Below are 22681 nucleotides of genomic sequence, written 5' to 3'. Positions count from 1 at the left end.
TGTGGAATAAAAGCAGTGTAAAACCAAACTCACTCACCTGACATTCACATGACAGGTAGATTTCCGCCCTTCTGATTGGCCCACTTGGTCACATCACAGCTTTGACGCTAAGCGATGTCAACCTCGCCACGTCACGAGAGGTTGATATAACAATCCAAGCACCTCCCGTGGCTAAAATAGAATTTGGGATATTCCAGCTGTGAACTCCGCACTGCGTGCGTCACGCTAGATAAGGAAGCGAGGCATCGCTTCGTCCCTGTGACTGTGTTGGTTTAGAGTTACGTCCCATCTGTATCAAAATGGCAGACGACATAACACCACGAAGATTCATGACTGTGTCACAGAAAAACAGGTATTCAGTACTTTTGTCTTATTATAAAACAATTATTGACTTCAGTTCGGTTGATCCAATGATTTATCGACCTTGGACATGTGATATTCACCTCAATCTTCAACAGCATGAGCATCCTAAACACGATGATATACTCATTGATTTCCTGGAAGTAACGATATAACTCAAGAAGCAATCCCATACCCCTAGAAATAGGATCTAGCCCTAGAAGCATTGATACACTTCTTGATATCCTGGCAGTAGTGATTTGCCTGAAGAAGCAATCACATACCTCCAGAGATATATTATAGCCTAACAAGCATAAAATACCTCTTGATAAACTCATAAAAGTAATGATATCGCCGTTGAAGCAATTATATTTCTGTGGATGGTAAAAGCTGTCAGTTTCTTCATTTTCCAGGCATGTAACCCCAACCAGTAAATAGTGTAGACAATTCAGTGGTCGATATCATGAGCACTGATATGTCCCTGAGCTGGACCATCCAACTAGGGGTGAAACAGTACACTCTTACCACGATGCTTTATGTATTACGGTAGAAGGCCTTCAATTTGGTGCGTTTCGGTTCGGTATAAAAGATATAATCATAATACCGAAAATCAACAAGAGCCAAACCTTACATCGTTTAATAACATGGTAAAAAATAATCATAATCTTTGGTATTTTGAATGAACAAAACTGTCATTTTATGACTAGATAGACTGACTGACTGAGTTTGGTTTTACGCCGCTTTTAGCAATATTCCAGCAACATCACGGCGGGGAACACCAGAAATGGGCTTCACAAATTGTACCCATGTGGGGATTCGAACCCGGGTCTTCGGCGTGACGAGCCAACGCTTTAACCACTAGGCTACCCCACGGCCCCTATGACTAGATAGAAATGACAGAACAAAAACACCAAAAATACCGACATTTTGGACTGCATTACGGTATACCGAACTGAAGGAAAAACACCATGGTTCTACTAATACCGCAGTATACCGTTTCACCCCTACATCCAACATCCTTTAAGTCACAAAGGCTTTTCAGGATCTGCCCATTTGTACTTTGACTCTCATTCTGTGTCGTTTGGTGAACCACAAATAACTGCATGGAATTATTGCATAAAATTCCCAAGAAATTCTTGTCCCCAAAAGGTAAAGTTGTACTTTCTGCGATATTTAGCTATTAAGCAGGGCCTCATGTTAAGCCAACTACTAGCGTGGGCTCACCCTCTGCAGGATCTGAAGTCGAAGCTGGTGGCGACACTGCTTCTCAATTCTGTGATCCTTATCCAACAAGGTGTCATTCCGAACATGTTCGCTGAGACACACCACAACATCTGACCTAGAATAAAGAGGAGAATAATGAAAACATATATCAAAGAATGTTTTGTGCCGCAGACATTATAATTTCAAAATACCCCTGTGGCCTGGAGATAACAGAAGCTGCTTCAGATAAAGTGTCAGCTTTAGCAGCAAGTCACCCTAGTTAATACTGTTGATTTGTTTGTTTGTTCTTTAATATTCCAGCTATATGGAAGGTCTGTAAATAATTAAGCCTGGACCTGACAATCCAGTGATCAACATCATGAGCACTGATCTACACACTTCGGATATGAGTGAGTTTAGTTTTATGCAGCATTCAGCAATATTCCAGCTATATGGCGGCAGTCTGTAAATAATCGAGTCTGGACCAGACAATCCAGTGATCAACAGCATGAGCATTGATCTGAGCAATTGGGAACCGATGAAATGTGTCAAACCAAGTCAGCGAGCCTGACCACCCGATCCTGTTAGTCGCCTCTTAACGACAAGCATAGTCGCCTTTTGTGGCAAGAATGGATTGCTGAAGACCTATTTTACCCCGGATCTTCACGGGTCTGGGATACGATGACATGTGTCAACCAAGCCAGCGAGCCTGTCCACCCCATTCCGTTAGTCGCCTCTTACGACAAGCATGGGTTACTGAAAACTAATTCTAACCCGGGATCTAGTTAATACTGAGTATTTGATTTTGTTTAAACATGATCAAACCTCCATGATACAGGATTAAAATTAAACTAATTGAAATGCTTTACAAGCCATGAATCATTGAACATATACACACTTTGTAATGGCTCGGACAAAACCTGTTTTCCTTTGCTCCACACAGCACCTAGACTTTCAGCTATATGATGGGTCTGCATACAATCAAGTCTGGCCCAGATTGTTCAATGACTGACATCGTGAACATTGATCAATTCAACAGCGATATGATCACATGTAGTTACCCAAGTCACTGTGCCAGACCACCCAACCGATTCCATGCTACTCACAACACTGGTAGCCTGGGATTCATATTCTGACCCCATGGTGAAACAAAAAGGTGAGTTCTTTCTTAATTTCAGCAACTTCATTATGCTAAGAATGTGCTTCGTGTATTGTTTTGTTTGTTGTTTAACGCCAACTCAGCAACATTCAAGTTATATGGCAGCAGTCTGCCAATCCAGTGATCAACAGCATGAGCATTGATCTACACCATTAGGATACAAGCATCAACAAAGTCACCCGATCCCATTAGTCACCTATTAGGACAAGCATGGGTTGCTGTAGACCAATTCTAACCCAGATTTTAATGGGTATCATGCACTATAGTGCTGTGAGAAATCAAACCCAGGAAAATGTCATTACTTGTCAAACCTGACACCCCTAACTCATCATGAACTATATTACCACACAAGCCTGCAGCATGGAGCGTTTGAAACAAGGTGTACTTACTTTGTTTTCTTGTAGTTGCAGTACTTCGATACAGCTTTTTGACAAGCCTCCTTGAATTTGTGATTGAACTTGAAGTCCTTCTGTGTTATCTGTAAAAGAGCGGACATTATACAAATGTTGGACAAACACTTCTCACATCATCTGGCATCAAGTGTATCAGACTGACTGACTGACTGAGTTTGGTTTTACGCCGCTTTTAGCAATATTCCAGAAACATCACGTCGGGGGACACCAGAAATGGGCTTCACACATTGTACCCATGTGGGAATTCGAACCTAGGTCTTCAGCGTGACGAACAACGCTTTAACCACTAGGCTACCCCACCGCCCCTCAAGTGTATCAGAGAGTGTGTTTATAGAACACCTTTCTCAATACTCACCAATAGCATGGCATGGGACAACGGGAATGGTCTTCAGATGTTGACCCCAACAAACAATAGTAGGGTAGCTATTGGGTGAGTGAGTGAGTTTAGTTTTACGCCACACTCAGCAATATTCCAGCTACATGGTGGCAGTCTCTGAATAATTGAGTCTGGGCCAGGCAATCCAGTGATCAACAGCATGAGCAACCATCTACACAACTGTGATACGATGACATGTGTCAACCCAGTCAGCGAGTCTGACCAATTGATCCCGTAAGTCACCTCTTACGAGAAGCATGCGTTACTGAAGACCATTTTAAACCTGGATCTTCACGGGCCAAATTGTAGTGTACATATCCAGGCAGCTAAGTAAGTGAGTGAGTGAGTTTAGTTTTACGCCGCACTCAGCAATATTCCAGCTATATGGCGGCGGTCTGTAAATAATCGAGTCTGGACCAGACAATCCAGTGATCAACAGCATGAGCATTGATCTGCGCAATTGGGAACCGATGACATGTGTCAACCAAGTCAGCGAAACTGACCACCCGATCCCGTTAGTCGCCTCTTACGACAAGATAGTCGCTTTTTATGGCAAGCACATGGGTTGCTGAAGACCTATTCTACCCCAGATCTTCACGGGTAGCTAAGTAAAGTAAGTGTACTAACCAGCTGGTGATGTTCCACTCCAGCAGCACACTTGGAGTCCATCTCATGGTTGTTCTTGTGCTCGATGAGACACTCCAGCACATCCCCGGGATCAGCATCACTATCCAGCAGCTCCTGCAACAAGAGATGGAACGTGGGACTCCATCAACCAATCCTTCTTTCAGATCAGTTCATCTTCTTCAAAATGACTGACTGCTATCTAAAGATAATTTGTAATGATGCAAAAGAATGTCATATCAAATGAGATGCAGTTGGGATGCATGTGCTGAACATGTCTTTCTTCCCTTTCTAAACAAGGTCAGGGTGGAAATAACTAGGGGTGGGTATTGCAAAGAATTTTCATATCGCGATATATTGCGATGCGAAAGCATGTATTGCGATATGTATTGCAATATATTGCATGAAGTATTTTTAAACACAAAAACTACTTATAATCAAGTTAATTCTTGATTTATAGAGCAAAAACACAACAAAATCACTATGCTTGATTAAGCTTTAATAGCAACTTTTAATCATGATAAAATATAAATGTGAATAATATTTGGCACAAATGAAACAAGGACATATCCGAAGATTTCCGAGTGTTACGAAGTTTTCCGAATGTAAGTCAAAATACCGGTTTTCGATCAGCGTATCGCAATACGTATCGTTTTCAGGTCTAAACCGGTTATATTGTGCAGCCCTAGAAATAACCCATTGCCCGACGTTCCAGTCCAGTGTTTTTTTCTGTCAGACAAGCAAATTTGAATATCACACTGTACCGGTGTCCAGTTGACTTTCCAATGTTAATTATGTTGTTTATTTAAAAAATCAACAAGAAAATCGGTCAGTATAGTGGAAAAATTATCAGGGCAAGTAATTTTACATGTGCCACTGTACCGGAGTACACTAGCAATTTTGAAGTTATTTCCACCCCTGAAGGCCTCATCACAAGTGACAAGGGAGGCCACTCTCCGGCACAAACACAAAAATGCATAGCCAGCAAATTAAACACATCGTTTACTTCCATCATAAAACATTCCAAATAACAAAGAAAAAGAAAAAGTGGAATTTTTATTTAAGTCATGGCTCAGGGCACTGAATGCATATCATTTAATAAAGTAACCCAAAAATGTAACCATGACAACAAAGTCTGGCAGAAAATAAACATCGTCATGGCAGCAATCTTAAAAAAACAGCCTGAAGTACAAAAGTTTTTCAACAGTATTCCGGGTATATCACCAGCGGCCTTTAAGTAACTGAGCCTGGAGCTGGCAAAATAGTCATTGACTGAGTGAGAAAGGATTCATGAAGTCAGGGAATGAAGACAATTAATCAGCCTGGGTCCATGATCCCAACCTGTCTTACTCCATACTTTATCATAGACTTATGAATGTCATAGCGCTCAAACATTCTGTGGATCTGGGCCCAGGACCAGATCAGATTTTCAACAGTCACTTCTTCGGACAAACAGAGCATACAGGGAACACATTTGTTCAGTACAAAAGTCATAGAACCTCCTGATCAAGGACACCTGCATTACAGCACCTCATCATGGGAACACTTACATTAAAAGCACCCCCACCATGGGAACATTTACATGACAGAACCCCATCACGGGAACACTTACATGAAAGCACCCCCATCATGGGAACACTTACATTACATTAAAAGCACCCCATCATGGGAACACTTACATGACAGAACACCCATATCATGGGAACACTTACATTACAGCACCCCCAGAACCCCATCATGGGAACACTTACATTACAGCACCCCATCATGGGAACACTTACATTACAGCACCCCATCATGGGAACACTTACATTACAGCACCCCATCATGGGAACACTTACATTACAGCACCCCATCATGGGAACACTTACATTACAGCACCCCATCATGGGAACACTTACATTACAGACACCCCTTACATATCATGGGAACACTTACATTACAGCACCCCATCATGGGAACACTTACATTACAGCACCCTATCATGGGAACACTTACATGACAGCACCCCATCATGGGAACACTTACATTACAGCACCCCATCATGGGAACACTTACATTACAGAACCCCATCATGGGAACACTTACATTACAGCACCCCATCATGGGAACACTTACATTACAGCACCCCATCATGGGAACACTTACATTACAGCACCCTATCATGGGAACACTTACATTACAGCACCCCATCATGGGAACACTTACATTACAGCACCCCATCATGGGAACACTTACATTACAGCACCCCATCATGGGAACACTTACATGACAGCACCCCATCATGGGAACACTTACATGACAGCACCCCATCATGGGAACACTTACATGACAGCACCCCATCATGGGAACACTTACATTACAGCACCCTATCATGGGAACACTTACATGACAGCACCCCATCATGGGAACACTTACATTACAGAACCCCTTGATAAAGACTCTTACTAGTAATCTCATTGTTCAGTGATGCATCAATGGCAAGCTCCATTATTATTTTAAAGTTGCACTGACATTGCATGTAAAGCCTTATTCTAAAGCCTGTTTAAAATCTATTTGGTCCTATGACAAATGTGAGACCATCCTCTGTCTTCGTAGTATGTTACATTCTGAGTAGGATGTGCAAGAGCATGTTTAGGTTTTACTTCATTGGTGAAAAGTCATCCCTAACATATACATTACAGAGCCTCATCACGAGGACACCAACAACTTTCAATGGCACTGTATATCTATATTTTGTTATACATGAAAGTGGGAAATATAAGATTTAAATTTTAAAAAAAAAAAAAAAAACTTCCAATGGCAAAGGCAAAACAGGTTTTTGAAGCGTTACCCAAAGATCCCAAAGAAACTGCATCCGCATGGAAAAAAAAGAAGAAAAATGAATAAATTTCAAATAGTCCATGCTAAAACACACAGAGAAATACTAACTTTAAGTGTACAACTTACTAAAAATATTAACACCAATCTTACTAAACCATAACCTCAGTAATTCGATATGTGGAAGATTAACTGCAAATAGTTAAGACTGATAATTCCAATGATGCCTGAACAAACAAGGCCTTTAATCCTCTACAACAAAATATACTGACATACATGATTTATTTACAAATATTCTAAGTCGTATCCAAATGCACTATTAGTTATATGTAGAAAACTATGGTACGTGCTAAGTGGGTAATTGAGTGCAACCACTGGCCCAAACTGTTAACTTGGAAGCTGGAACATTTCCAGTGTTCTTGTTTGTGGTTCTTTATCATGGATTATCGCTAATGTGGAGTTAGTGAGTGAAGTGCACACCAGAGATGGGCGTCACACGTTGTACCCATGTGGGGGACTGAACCCTGGTCTTTGGCGTGCCGAGTGAACGCTTTGACCACTAGGCTAACCCATCACCCCACGTGATTGTGGAATCAAAACTGTAAGTACAGATTATTTACATCATTTCTCTTTATGATATCTACAAGAGGTTGTGTTAGACAACTGGATGGGGTTACAATACAACCACACAGTCCCAACTGTCAATGAGAAGTGCTGAATTTCCCAGCATTTATGCTTAGATTCTGTTCTACCTATTATATCTACACATTAGCAGTAATAAAGAAATGAAACAAGTAACTTATTGATACTATTTTCTCCATGTGATATTTCAAAAAGGACACCTGTATTGTCATGCTACATGCAGGGGTGGAAATAACCCATTGCCCGACGTCCGAGTCCAGTGTTTTTTTCTGTCGGGCAAGCAAATTTGTATATCACACTGTACCGGTGTCCAGTTGACTTTCCAATGTTAATTATGTTGTTTATTTAAAAAATCAGCAGGAAAACGGTCAGTATAGTGGAAAAAGTATCAAGGCAAGTGACATTACATGTGCTCTACTGTTCCGGAGTACACTATCAATTTTAAAGTTATTTCCACCCCTGTACATGTATTAGATAAATACCTTTGTGTTTAAACATGTGATGACTTCATGTGAAAGGATTAACCCATTAGATTGTATTTTGATCATTATGTCCAGAAAAGATAGGTTGCTAAATCCATGAGAAGGTACGGCATAAAGGATTTCATATACATGTTTCCAAGGCATAATATTTAAACATTTATTTTGTTGCATGAAATTAATTTTGTTTCCGTTAACAAAATATCACAAAATCTATCAATTTTCGTATCTCATACACATTTCTCATCTACGCATCCCAAGATTGAAAATGTGACAGATAATGGTAGATACATTTAACATACTTTTGCAAAACTACTGGGATAAGTACAAGCGGATAGAAATGTTTACTTACCTTAAACAAACGCGGGGATACCTTTATTGTTTACAAGACATAAACTTTACAAAACATACGGAAAATGTTTTGCTCGCTTCTCCAGTGAACAGAGACAAAACAAAACTTATATGGATAGGCTCCATGAAAACATCAAAATTGAAACTATTCCAGCAATGGATTTGAACTGGACTGTTAGGTATTCAGCCTTGAATAGATGACATGATTGATACTAACTTAATAATAATACCGAAAATAAGTTTAAACAATGTGCAGCATTAATGACACTATGGACAACGAGAAATTTCACTCCACTTGGCAGAATTACCATTCTTAGATCATTCATTCTGCCAGCTGTTCTCAGCTCTCCCAAATCCTCCCGACAATAAACGTGAAACAAGTCATTTCACATTTTTGAGACAAACTTTAAAGATCACAAATAATGTAATACTAATATGGTGGAATAAAATAACCCAAAATAGAGTGAGCAAGTGAGTTTCGTTTACAATGCTTTTACCAACATTCCAGCAATATCATAGCGGGGAAAGACACAAGAGATGGGCTTCACACATTGTACCCATCTGGGGAATCGAACCCGGGTCTTTGGCGTGACAGGAAACGCTTTAACCACGAGGCCATCCCACAACCTCTCCAAAAATAGAAGAAATACAAGTTCAGAAGGTTTTGACGATAAGACGTTGCCTTTATAAGCAATTCAAAATGGCGATACTTATTTTTTCTAAATACACATACTAATTAGGTTGAAAATGTATATGGCATAAACAGCAAACAACACAGGGCCTGTATACTGTCACAATAATGCTTCTACACAGATTTGTTAATATCATAGTGGTTTTAACAGACAGACTCAAAATGACTAATGTAAAGCCTCAGACATCATGTCCTAGAATGTTTGGCTTAATGATAACATACAAGTGGGACAACAAGCAGTTTGTATAAGAAAGGTATAAGATTCATAAATGACTTGACAGTTAAAATGGATTGTTCCTTACTTTTACAGAATTTGAAGAGAAGTACAGTATAAAAAACAATTACCTCACCTAATATAGTGTAACCTAGTCCATTAAACAATACTGTCGACAACAAAATGTTCAAGAATTTTAAAACTGACCCACCCACTCCTAATTTTTCGCTATCTTACTTATTAAAAACAGAAAAAGGTTCTCAATATTTCTACCAAATTATCAGAGAATAACATACCAATAAAATTGAATATTTCAACAAATGGGAACGTTTTCTAATGTGTAAAATCTGTGAATCAAATCATGTAGCTTACAATTTAATACCATTAAAGTGTACAAAATCTAGTAAATTACAAAGGTTACAATGTCATATATTGCACCATTTTACCTACAAGTTCTCTCCTACATAAAATAGGATACGTAGACAATGACTCGTGTAGTTACTTTAACTTGGAAAATAATCAATTCCCTCCCCCTCTGGGAATGCTATATGGTCCACAACCTCATGAGACCCCACAATGTCATGAGTGACACACTGACTTTTCATCGTGAAATGAACGACAGGTGGCCTTAGGGCTGGGACGATTCACCGATGCATTGCAATACATTTAAGTTTGATACAGCTATCGTATCGTTGACTGTTATATCGATACAAAACGATACACAAGTTTTTTTCAAAACAGTATTATCTTAAACATGTAAAAGTACATAAGAAAAAAACTTTGAATTCATATTTATCAACAGATAACTTTCAAGTGGTGTGTGACATGTAGTAGCGATAATGTTTTACAAGCTGATATTTTTTTCGTAGGCTTCGTCTATCGTGTGAGATATCTCTGGGAACTTTTGTAGCGCTATAACTGCCGTAAGTCTATGCTACAGTATAGGAAGTACGTTCGCTATGAGAAAAGGTACGAGACCTTTGTGAAACGGAGCCCAGGTGTCAGGGCAGTAAAAGTTTCTGGTTGACTGGTGTTGAAAGAGTTAAGGACACTGGCATTACAGAACCTTGATGATTGAGATGCTTACATTACAGAACCTCTTGATAAAGACAACTGCCTCACAGAACCTCTTGATGGGGAAACTATATTACAGAACATTGATAAAGAAATGTATATTACAGAACCTCTTGATGAAACACCTACATTACATTATATCTTAATGAAACCTCTATTACAGAACCTCTTGATAAAGAAACATATATTACAGAACCTCTTGATGAAGACACTTATATTACAGAACCTCTTGATAAAACACCTATATTACAGAACCTCTTGATGAAGACACCTATATTACAGAACCTCTTGATGAAGACACTGTATATTACAGAACCTCTTGATGAAGACACCTATATTACAGAACCTCTTGATGAAGACACCTATATTACAGAACCTCTTGATGAAACACCACCTACCTTACAGAACCTCTTGATAAACCTCACCTATATTACAGAACCTCTTGATGAAGACACCTATATTACAGAACCTCTTGATAAAACACCTATATTACAGAACCTCTTGATGAAGACACCTATATTACAGAACCTCTTGATGAAGACACCTATATTACAGAACCTCTTGATGAAGACACCTATATTACAGAACCTCTTGATGAAGACACCTATATTACAGAACCTCTTGATAAAACACCTATATTACAGAACCTCTTGATGAAGACACACCTATATTACAGAACCTCTTGATGAAGACACCTATATTACAGAACCTCTTGATGAAGACACTTATATTACAGAACCTCTTGATGAAGAGAACCTCTTGATGAGACACCTATATTACAGAACCTCTTGATGAAGACACCTATATTACAGAACCTCTTGATGAAGACACCTATATTACAGAACCTCTTGATGAAGACACCTATATTACAGAACCTCTTGATGAAGACACCTATATTACAGAACCTCTTGATGAAGACACCTATATTACAGAACCTCTTGATGAAGACACCTATATTACAGAACCTCTTGATGAAGACACCTATATTACAGAACCTCTTGATGAAGACACCTATATTACAGAACCTCTTGATGAAGACACCTATATTACAGAACCTCTTGATGAAGACACCTATATTACAGAACCTCTTGATGAAGACACCTATATTACAGAACCTCTTGATGAAACACCTATATTACAGAACCTCTTGATGAAGACACCTATATTACAGAACCTCTTGATAAAACACCAGAACCTCTTGATATTATATTAGAAACCTCTTGATGAAGACACTTATATTACAGAACCTCTTGATAAAACACCTATATCATAGAACCTCTTGATGAAGACACCTATATTACAGAACCTCTTGATGAAACACCTATATTACAGAACCTCTTGATGAAGACACTTATATTACAAAGCTTTGGACACAGAAACTTATATCACTGAAGCTCTTGATAAGGGATGCCCACATTACAGAACAAGTTGATAAGGGAACTTACGTTACAGAACCGCTTGATCATGGGGGTACAGGCCTTCATGAGGATGTGGTCCAGCTCGATATCCTTGTCCTCTTCCTCCATCAGTTCCCCGATCACCTGCTGGCAGTCGTCAGTCAGGTCGTCATAGTTGTTCTGCAGGCACTCCATCTCCTAAACAATCACAGGGTCAGACATCAGCATCACTGTTCAATCACAACCCTTATCCTTCTCTCATCTGAATACTTAGGAAAGCTTGTTTTAAAACTGAGTGAGTGAGCGAGTGAGCGTGCGAGTTTAGTTTTACGCCACACTAAGCAATATTCCAGCTATATGGCGACGATCTGTAAATAATCAAGTCTGGACCAGACAATCCAGTGATCAACAGCATCAATCTACACAACTGGGATACGATGACATGTGTGAACCAAGTCAGCAAGCCTGAGGGTGGCAATTTTGTACATACATACAAATAGAGAGAGAGATAGAGAGAGAGAGAGAGAGAGAGAGAGAGAGAGAGAGAGAGAGAGAGAGAGAGAGAGAGAGAGAGAGAGAGAGAGAGAGAGAGAGAGAGAGAGAGAGAGAGAGAGAGAGAGAGAGAGAGAAGACGGACATAATTGATTTTGAACATGAGATGTGGGTCACTTAGTTTGAACATAACTTTTTTTGGGGAGGGGGGGGGGGCATTCACATTGTACATGCTCCTCCATAAAAATCATCATCACTTCCCCTAGTCATAAATTACAGACTGATGTGGAGTGTCTAGTGACAATACCTACCGCGCCTACAGCGGTGTCCTCCTTGTTGCTGGAGCAGTGGCTGCCAAGGTCAGACAGGCACTTGGCCTGCACCTGTGGATTGAGCTCCACGCTGAGGGCATAGGACTTCATCACCCTCTTGATCTCCTGCTTACATGCCCGCGACACCTGCCACAGCCAACACACCATTACAACACTTGCCAGTCAATACAACCAAGTCATACAATCAGACCTTTCATCTTGACATCAACAACATTTGTCTCAACACCAGACTCCAATATCATGTCAAAATGTGAAGCCATTAAAGTTCTTACTTTTCTAGAACATTTCTGTATTCAAGGCAGGCAGGAACATGTTCAAGTTATTACAAGACAATTCTTTGTTTGCTCAGCTAAGATAATAATGAATTTACACAGTAAGACTCTAGTAAGTCCCAAATGTTATATGATTTTCAGGTGAAAGGTCCGATATTAACAGGTTAACAATGATGACGGTTAATATCAACTATCAACTTAGATATGATTTTCATTCATGAACTATAAGAAATATGCATCTACAAATCTCAGACACTTTCCAAATATATATTCAAACTCTACACAAAAGCACAAAACAGTTATATTACGAATATATGACACCAATATTCACAATCAATTAACTACGCTGACAACTACAAACAATACAGACACGACTAAGACCACTACAACAAAGGGTCTAATCTATAGACCACTACAACAAAGGGTCTAATCTATATGCTACAAATGAAGATCTCAGAAACAATCCAGTGTGAATCTCATCTGTTGGTTCCCGAGATTCAGGTCCACATCGGATAAACTCTGAAGAAAAACAAACTTCTAATCAAACTACACTATTAACATGAGGTGTCAAATTTTACCAAATACATGTACATGTTTCGGACTTCATACTTACACCATAACAGATCAAAAAGTGTACACTTTCTGTAAATCCAAATAAAACGGTATAAGAAAAGAGCAACATATGATATTTTGACTTTTTGAAGGACTGACTGAGTTTGGTTTTACGCCGCTTTTAGCAATATTCCAGCAATATCACGCCGGGGGACACCAGAAATGGGCTTCGCACATTGTGCCCATGTGGGGATTCGAACCCGGGTCTTCGGCGTGATGAGCCAACGCTTTAACCATTAGGCTACCCCACCGCCCCACTTTTTGAAGGAGGATTTCAACACTTGGTAGAAAACTTGATGTTGGAAATTTCATAAACAGTTCCAGGAGAACTACTTTTGCAATCAATAACAAACTTTATCCAAGTTTTGTTTTTCTGACATCATAAGGACCTGCCATTCAGTATTCAGTATGAATGAGGCCTGTGATTGCATAAAGAATATTTTGTCAAAGAAACGCCAAGAAAAAAAATCCTATTAACGGTTTTACAAAGAAAAGCATTAGCAGCTGTCTTGTAAAAACAGTATAGAAAATAACTGTAAAACTCTTCTAAAATGAAAAACCCAAAATACATTTTGTCCTAACATATCAAAGGACCCTCCACAATAAAATATAATGGCAGGTCTCTTATACACAAAATATATTTTCAAATCAAAAGCAAGACTCACTAAGAACATTGATGAACTTTAAAATATGGATCCATTTCCGTGCACATAACTCTAGGTCAATATCGAGTGTTTTCACAAAACTGAACATTGTTAATCCAGACTGAATATAAAAATATAAAATTTGACACCTCTTGAACTAGAAAACAATGAATGTGACAGTGTGAGGAGTAATCATAAACTCCTTCTACCAGAGAAGCAAACCACAGTTTGATGTAGGGTCAGAAACTGACAGTTCCCACACCATATAACCCTTTGTAAAGTGATGGTCAGGCACAAAAGCCACACAGAATATACTTAAGTCGAGATAAACAAGTCCAGCTCAAATTTCAAGCAAATTGTTCTTATATACAGGGGTGGAAATAAGTTTAAAATTGCTAGTGTACTCCGGTACAGTGGCACATGTAAAGTCACTTGCCCTGATTATTTTCCCACTATACCAACCGTTTTCTTGCTGATTTTTTAAATAAACAACATAATAAACATTGGAAAGTCAACTGGACACCGGTACAGTATGATATAAAAATTTGCTTGCCCGACAGAAAAAAAACACTGGACTCGGACGTCGGGCAATGGGTTATTTCCACCCCTGATATATATGAATCATATTGATTTAAGATTTGTTTCAGTGATCAAAACGATAAACTTTTTTTCATCAAATCAGAAGTTTTACAGAAAAATATCTCCACAATATGGCAAAATATGAAATGAGATATATAAACCTGGGAAAAGCCGAGCGTCATGGATCCATTGATTTCATGATTGTCTTTGTGCCACATGAAAAGATCTACAAAACCACTGATCTCTTTTTATTAAATGTCTACATCACCAAAAACGCTGTACAAAACCACTTTGTTTCCCAAGATGGTCACAAACAATGAATCATATTATATATGCTGCAAAAAAGCAGACAGTATTTTAATGTTGTTGGTTACCTATGGTACACTACTACCAGTTAAACACATTTTTGGTTTTCAGAATGAGTCCTGGCATGTCACTTCAGACACAAAAATAAATATGTTTTATCTGAAAGTTAACACAGGATAGAACCCTAACATCTGCCTGATTTATGTAATGTTTTCCCAGGTGTATATGGCTTTTTGTGTTTCTGAATCAAAGAGCAAATTCCATATGAAATCTCTCCAACTTAAGTATGGTCTGTGCAACAGAATAGGCTCATGAGGGTTCCAAACCTTCTTCTCATCCTGTTTAGGTTTCCGGAAGTGTTGATACAGACAGGCAAGAACTTTACCAGCCTCCTCGGGTGATTGTTCATGCCAGTTACCAGTCGTTTTACAGAGATCCTTTGCGAACTGACGGCATCTCCTGAACATCTGATTATCAAGTCTAGCGGGACACAAATGGAAAAGGGGAAAGATATATAGGGTAACGAAGCAAGGTGATGGAGCTACAGAGTCTGGGCTGTGATATCATGTTCTAGTGATATCATGTTCAAATGATATCGAGTTCTGGTGATATCATGGTCTAGTGATATCATGTTCAAATGATATCGAGTTCTAGTGATATCATGGTCTAGCGATATCAAGTTCTAGTCATTGCTAGTTCTATCACCTGACAACTTGGCATCCTTGCACTTGATGACAAGCAAGCTGGTTACGCTGCATCTACTGGGAACTTCGATCCTGCTTTGGGTTACGTCTGGCATCTGACATCCTCGATAATCTCCAGTTACGTTACGATAACTCTCTATTATATACCCTGGATGCCTCTATGGCTCAGCCCGATTTTATTACCTCCCTTGGCTGGCTTTTTATTCAATCAGGATTCTACGCTGGGAAGTTGAGCGTACCAATCACAACTCACTTTCGCTTCTTTTATCTAACCAATTAAACTTGACAACATAATTGTTGAAGAGGTACTCTGAAAGAGGTTGAAAGAGTTCTTGCACATATTTTTAAGGTTTCAGATCCGTCAATTTGTCCGTAATATTTCCCCCAAAATCTGAGTCGCACTACGAACAAACCTTCGCAGATGCGACAGCTATCTTTGTTGACACTGGCAAGCTCGGTTGTAACGGCGGTTTAGCTGATTGGCTACTGTGAGAATGTGGACGCAGCAAAGGAAGGTAATAAAATTATCAAGGCCGAGCCATAGATGCATCCAGGGTACTAGTGGAGATTTATCGTAACATATACCCTGGAGATTATCAAGGATGGGCATCGAGATGGATTGGACTTTCTGGGATTAGGTTAACTGGCTAAATATAGCTGGTTATATATTATCACACTGCTGCAAGCTGCCTCGCCAAGTCGCATCAGCCCTTGACCAAACTGACAGCAGAGCAATGATATGTAATGATATGTTCAAGGACACTTTATCCTCCTCCTCTTCATCATCTTTAACAAGGCAATTGATAACCTTGAGTGGCCAGTTTCACATATAATATTTTCCCTACAACATTTGGAACTCCCAAAGAGCTTCTTGACTAAAAGACAATTTTTGTACATCAGAAATAAAACTGCATAGTAAACAATGTCATAGTTCTTGAGCATTTTGAGGAAAATATATTGAAATGCTAATTTTGTTTTATCAACTTCTGTTTCTTATTACCACCCACATACTGATGTCGCGGGGTTATAATATGGCCACTGGTTTTCAAAATTTTAATTTGCCATTTGGGGTAATATATATTATCAATTAGAAATCATATATTGCCCTGCTGTCAGAAAGGCAAAGAAAAGCGTCTTGCTTCTATACTGTCTTGGAGATATAATGTTTCGGATTTCACTATCGTCCACAGTGATTGTGGAATTAGAGCGGCGATGCTAACGAGAATGTCACCAAGCCTGCTGCGGGTCGCTCCCTCTGGAAGTGTGCTGTGCTTAAAAGGGTGTCAAGAACAGAAATCACAAATAATGAAATGACTTCTCCGTCATCACACTTTGGTTCCTACTCGTGCATAGTACTTAATGCTCAAACTGTCTCAGAAAACATGCCTCAGAAAAAATACTGCTGACTCAGGACAAAAACGGCTGTTTAGTGTCTTACATCCATGCCTTTACACTCTAGGGAAGGTTTAGTATTGTTGTGTGTTTGTTGTGTGACACTCTCAGAGATATTCCAGCTGTATGATGCCAGTACTTAAATAATCCAATTTTGGACAGACACATCTGTCACTTACATAAAGTGATTATGCCACTCTTGGCAATATTTCAGCGATATCACGAGAAATGGGATTCAGACATTGAGTGAGTGAGTGAGTATGGTTTTATGCCGCTTTTACTTTTAGCAATAGTCCAGCAATATCATGACGAGGAACACAAGAAATGGGTTTCACGCATTGTACCCATGTGGAGAATCGAAACCGGATCTTCAGCGTGACCAGCGGACCCTTTACCCGTTAGGCTTCCTGCCCCTAAACTAGGTCTTCGGCCTGGCAAGGGAACATTTTAACCAATAGGCCATCCAACCACCCGACATTTACAGTAATGTCATTGTGGTAGGAATGCAAGCAAGTCTCCGAGGTAGCCCCAAAATGATTAATTAGTAGCTCAGCATCCAACGCTTGTTGGAGGATGCGACTAACAGCATCGGGTGGCGAGACTCACTGTCTTCATGGATTGATGCATCCCTATTCTGCAGATCAATAACATCAGTGAACTATCTGGAACTTGATTATTGATTATTGATCATTTACAGCCTACCATCCTACAGCTGGATTATTTCTGACTCTGACTGACTGACTGAGTTTGGTTTTACAGCAATATTCAAACATCACGCTAAAATGGTTGGTGAGAAACAAACACCTAAGGTTGGTGAGAACCAGTTGCAATCCCTGAATCCTTGGTACCGAGTCGAAAACTGTATGAACGATGCATTTGTCAGTCCTAGCAAAGACTACCAGGCACATGTTCACTGATAAACAAATGACGAGTGACAAGTGTACCTAGCGTTTACAAACATGCTCAAATACATAATTATAAGTTTAGCAAATACACAAGTATTACACTAACACTAGATTACCAAAGTACTGAACTGGTTTTAATTTAAAAAGTCTGGCGGTTCTTTAATACACTTTGGCTACATCAGAGAACTAAGATGACAGGCTGTGATAACATTTTCTTCTGTTTATGATAACACCATGACCATGACCTCTTGATAACAATATAATCTCATGACACCATGATTACATCACAGCACCATCCAAGATCGCAGTCTAAATAACATGACTGTATCATAATACTAATTATCTGCCCACTTTGAAGATAGTTTTGTCCTGCTTTTAGTGACATATCAGCAACATCATGATTGGAAGACACAAGATATTCACTTCACACATTGTACCCATAAAACAATGATCTCATTATAACACACACATGATATCATTGTAACATTAATCACATCATAACACTTTAATCTTGTTACAACACTATGACCTTATCTTGATTGTATAACATCATAATCTTCTAATAACAATAGAACCTCATTATAACACTATAAACCACAATAAAGAAAGACCTTGTAAAACCATGACTTCATTATAACATTATGACTTCACCATAACACTGTTTTCATCATAACACGACTTCATCATAAAACTGTTTTCATCATAACACTATGACCTCTTAACACTATGCCTTCATCATAACACTATGCCTTCATCATAACACTATGACTTCTTCATAACACTGTTTTCATCATAACACTGTTTTCATCATAACACTATGACCTCTTAACACTATGCCTTCATCATAACACTAAGCCTTCATCATAACACTGACCTCATCATAACACATGACTTCTTCATAACACTGTTTTCATCATAACACAACTTCATCATAAACTGTTTTCATCATAACACTATGACCTCTTAACACTAAGCCTTCATCCTAACACTAAGCCTTCATCATAACACTGACCTCATCATAACACTATGACTTCTTCATAACACTGTTTTCATCATAACACTGTTTTCATCATAACACGACTTTATAATAAAACTGTTTTCATCATAACACTATGACCTCTTAACACTATGACTTCTTCATAACACTATGACCTCATCCATATTGTTACCATACCTTCATCCATACCTTACAAATTTCACACTAAAATCTAATGACAACAAATTTCCAATCTATACGTACAGTTTGTACATGTATACCTCACTGAATAATCAAGGTCTACATACGGTGCTTGTAATAATTAGTAACTGAGTCAGCAGTAAATGTTTCCAATCCATGCACGGACCGTGTTAGACAGTTAGACAGCCACATGCCATGCAATACTTTCCAAAATGGGTCTGGCAAGACAGTCATGTTGCATGCTACAAGTCTAGTAATGCACTACGAAGATGAAGAGGATTCCCTGAGGAGGCACATCTACAGAACACTGTGCACATAAAATAAATACTTCAAACTGCACATTCGACGAAACCAAAGTATCATGAGGACAAGAATAACCATGCTAGTTGCCAAAACAGGAGAAGGGGCTTCTAGAGAACACTCAGCCTTGACAACACCTACAGATTGGAATCAGAATTTGGTTCTGATGGCTGCAAAAGATGAACAAGTTTTGGGCATATTTACCCCGACAGGAATAGGAAAGGTAGAGTGTTCTACAGAAACAGTGAGCAACACTTTTGAAACTAGACAAAAACTGCTTTCCATTTTAGTCCACTGTTATCTATACTACTAAACAGTGTTCGAAACTAAGCCTGAAAGTTAAAGGGTCCTTGTAAACATTGTTACAAATGAAGTCCCTATATTCAAATACCAGGACCCCTGAACCCCCTTCAATTTCGAACACTGCTGAAGCGTAAAAAAGGTTTCAGTCATGACAGCAGATCACATTACTTGGCTTGGAAAACGCTATTTCATATGTGTAACTTGGTTAAAGAGCAGTTTGCATCTAGTGACGGATGTGCGAGCCCCTTGTCCCCTCTCTGTCTTGACGGAGATCTGAGCAAGCGCCTCACCTGCGATTGATGGAGGCATGGCAGAATAAAAGGGTCTTTAGCTGGTAGCTTGGAATGAGGGTCGAACCAGTCATCCCCAGCTTTACATATTGTCTTTGCATCTGTCCTACACGATTTGTACAAATGGGTATCTAGTCTGCAAGTCAACAGAATATACCATTGTTAAAAACCCATCACACAAAACACTCATTTTCAACATCCATGTTTATGCCCCTTTAGATGCAAACTTACATTGAAATTAATCTTTAGAATGACTCTTTTTCCTCAGCCACAGGTTAGAAAAAACCCGAAATTGTTAAGGCATGTTAACATGGTTGATAAGCCTCAGCAAAAACTCCACTGAAAATGACGCTAAATGCTAGTTGGGAGAAGTTTGAAGAGCTTTTAGCACAGAGAGAGGGTCTGCAAACTGTGGTGTTAGTATAAACAGCAATCTCATTAAAATCTGATCTGTCACCCTGCATGATACATCAGAGAATACACCTCAACAGATGTCACCCTGCATGATACATCAGAGAATACACCTCAACAGAAGACTGCATCAGATGGCTTCCAACTCAGCCGATCAGCAGACAAAGTTTCTAAATTCTCATCTGAACCAGCAAAACATTGAGAACAATGCATCTGAGTTCTGGTTCTCGAAAGTGAATGGATTTTTGGGTTGGTTGGGTCGCTGTTTAATATCGCACTCAGCAATATTCCAGCTACATGGCAACAGTCTGTAAATAATCAAGTCTGGACCAGACAATCCAGTGATCAACAGCATGAGCATCGATCTACGCAATTGGACCACATGTTTTCTTTGAATTTTCTTTCATTAAAATAAGAATTTGCAGTGAAGAAATGAGGCAAAAGAATTTCAGAAGGTGATATCTTATTGCATCCTTCACATTGGTTGAGCGATCATATTTCTCTCAGGTTTCATCCGACGCAACTTTTCACGGAGGTGACCTGAAATTGCTGCACTCCGAAGGATCCCTTGGGGGACAAGATCTGATTCTAATGAGATTGGTAAGGAGAGCTGAGCGGCAGAGACCCAGTACATCTGAATAGATCCCTAGGCTAAAATACAAAGTCGCCCTGAGCTGGCAGGTTCAGATCTCCCAGATGTTTGACATCAAAGATAAAATCAGCAAAGCAAATGCGGTCTACAGAAGCAATGTCAAACAGCATTCTTTTGGAGCATGTGGAGACACCCAGGAAAGGAACTAGTAGTTAACAATTAAGTTGTGTTTTAGACAGAAACCTGATTGGTGCCAATTTAAGTGCAAGGATTACAGCCCCAAAGTATTAATTTTACCCACACAACTGCAAGACCCGTGTTGCCAAATTCCAAAACCAGTAAATGAAGACAAATGTTTACCAGACACCAGTGAGTGAAAGACCTGTGGTTAGGCCAGCGTCATTCCCATCTATAAAGCTCCATCACATCATTATATTACAGTGAAATTTAATTAAATAAATATTTAAAATAGTTCTTCAAAGCAGGAAGATATCAGTTATAACAAGTTTAGTTTCATATTAATTTCAGTTTCATGTTATTTTCACTTTCATGAGTCACTATCCCATCACAAAAGAAAAAAGATCAAAATAAAAGCAACGACATACAATCTGAAAATCATAAAATTCTACCATGTGTCTATGAAAGAAGCATTCTATAGATCTAGGATTCCATGCTTTGGATATAAGTGCCAGAAAAGGTAAGAGCAATTTGTGCCATGAGCAGAGAGCCCTCATATTCTTAGGATCGTAATTATTACTCTTGGTAGGCTTGCAAATAGTAGTAGCTCTAATAGGGCTCTGTTGCTCACCTTTCTTGATGGAGAAGCTTTCCGAGTGAGTGAGTTGGGTTTTACGCTGCTTTTAGCAATATTCCAGCAATATCACGGCAGGGGACACCAGAAATGGGCTTCATTCACTGTACCCATGTGGGGAATCAAACCCTGGTACCTCGGCGAGGATATATACTTGGTATCTCGGTAAGTACTAAGTGTGAGTGAGTGAGTAAGTTTAGTTTCAACAACACTCTAGTTTGTTTGTTAACGCTGCACTCAGCAATATTCCAGCTATATGGCAGCTGTCTGTAAATAATCAGGTCTGGATCAGAAAATCCAGTGATCAACATCATGAGCATCGATCTACACAGTTGGGGTAAGATGACATATGTCAAGGTAGTCAATTCTAACGCGGATATTCACATGTTCTTGTGAAAAGAAGTTCTAATATGATGACGGTAATGGCTACTCACTACCAAACCAAGAATGGATTTCACAAAATATTTACGTAAGCCGATGGTGTCACAAGCTACACTTCAACCCCTTGATTCTCTCACTACTCTTGCATGTCCTAAAAGACCAGCCTCAGTGGAAGCAATGGACAGATCAATTGCATCCACTTCTCTGGTGCATCATTTTGGGAAAGGAAATGTGTCCTCCAAACAGACAAACATGCCATAGCAAATGTTCACTTGGGCCTATGGTCCATGTGTTAAGTTCATATAAATATGAGTTTTGAGTCATAAGAACATTTATGCATATCATGAAAAGAATACCTACAGCCATATAGTGAGTGAGTGAGTGAGTGAGTGAGAG

General features: G+C 39.2%; 1 protein-coding gene and 1 long non-coding RNA gene across 2 annotated transcripts in view; both read right to left on the bottom strand.

The window, feature by feature from the left end:
* LOC124285671 (Golgi apparatus protein 1-like) overlaps positions 1-22681 on the bottom strand; it is a 53108-nt gene that overhangs the window by 14013 nt on the left and 16414 nt on the right. Inside the window, 8 exon segments of the mRNA XM_046721944.1 lie at positions 1550-1678; positions 3091-3179; positions 4118-4231; positions 11831-11980; positions 12586-12732; positions 15346-15499; positions 19639-19667; positions 20091-20226. Of these exon segments, the coding sequence (XP_046577900.1) occupies positions 1550-1678; positions 3091-3179; positions 4118-4231; positions 11831-11980; positions 12586-12732; positions 15346-15499; positions 19639-19667; positions 20091-20226 (948 nt within the window).
* LOC124285698 lies at positions 11063-11786 on the bottom strand. The gene is made up of 3 exons (XR_006900868.1): positions 11603-11786; positions 11171-11559; positions 11063-11124 (listed from the first exon to the last, which is right to left on the bottom strand). It is a non-coding gene; the product is annotated as an uncharacterized LOC124285698 (long non-coding RNA).

This window comes from Haliotis rubra, unplaced genomic scaffold (assembly GCF_003918875.1).
Source record: "Haliotis rubra isolate DU_JTF1 unplaced genomic scaffold, ASM391887v1 Scf366, whole genome shotgun sequence".
NCBI lineage: Eukaryota > Metazoa > Mollusca > Gastropoda > Lepetellida > Haliotidae > Haliotis > Haliotis rubra.
The sequence above is the reverse complement of the archived record's forward strand: the minus strand, read 5'-3'. Positions and strand labels throughout refer to the sequence as shown.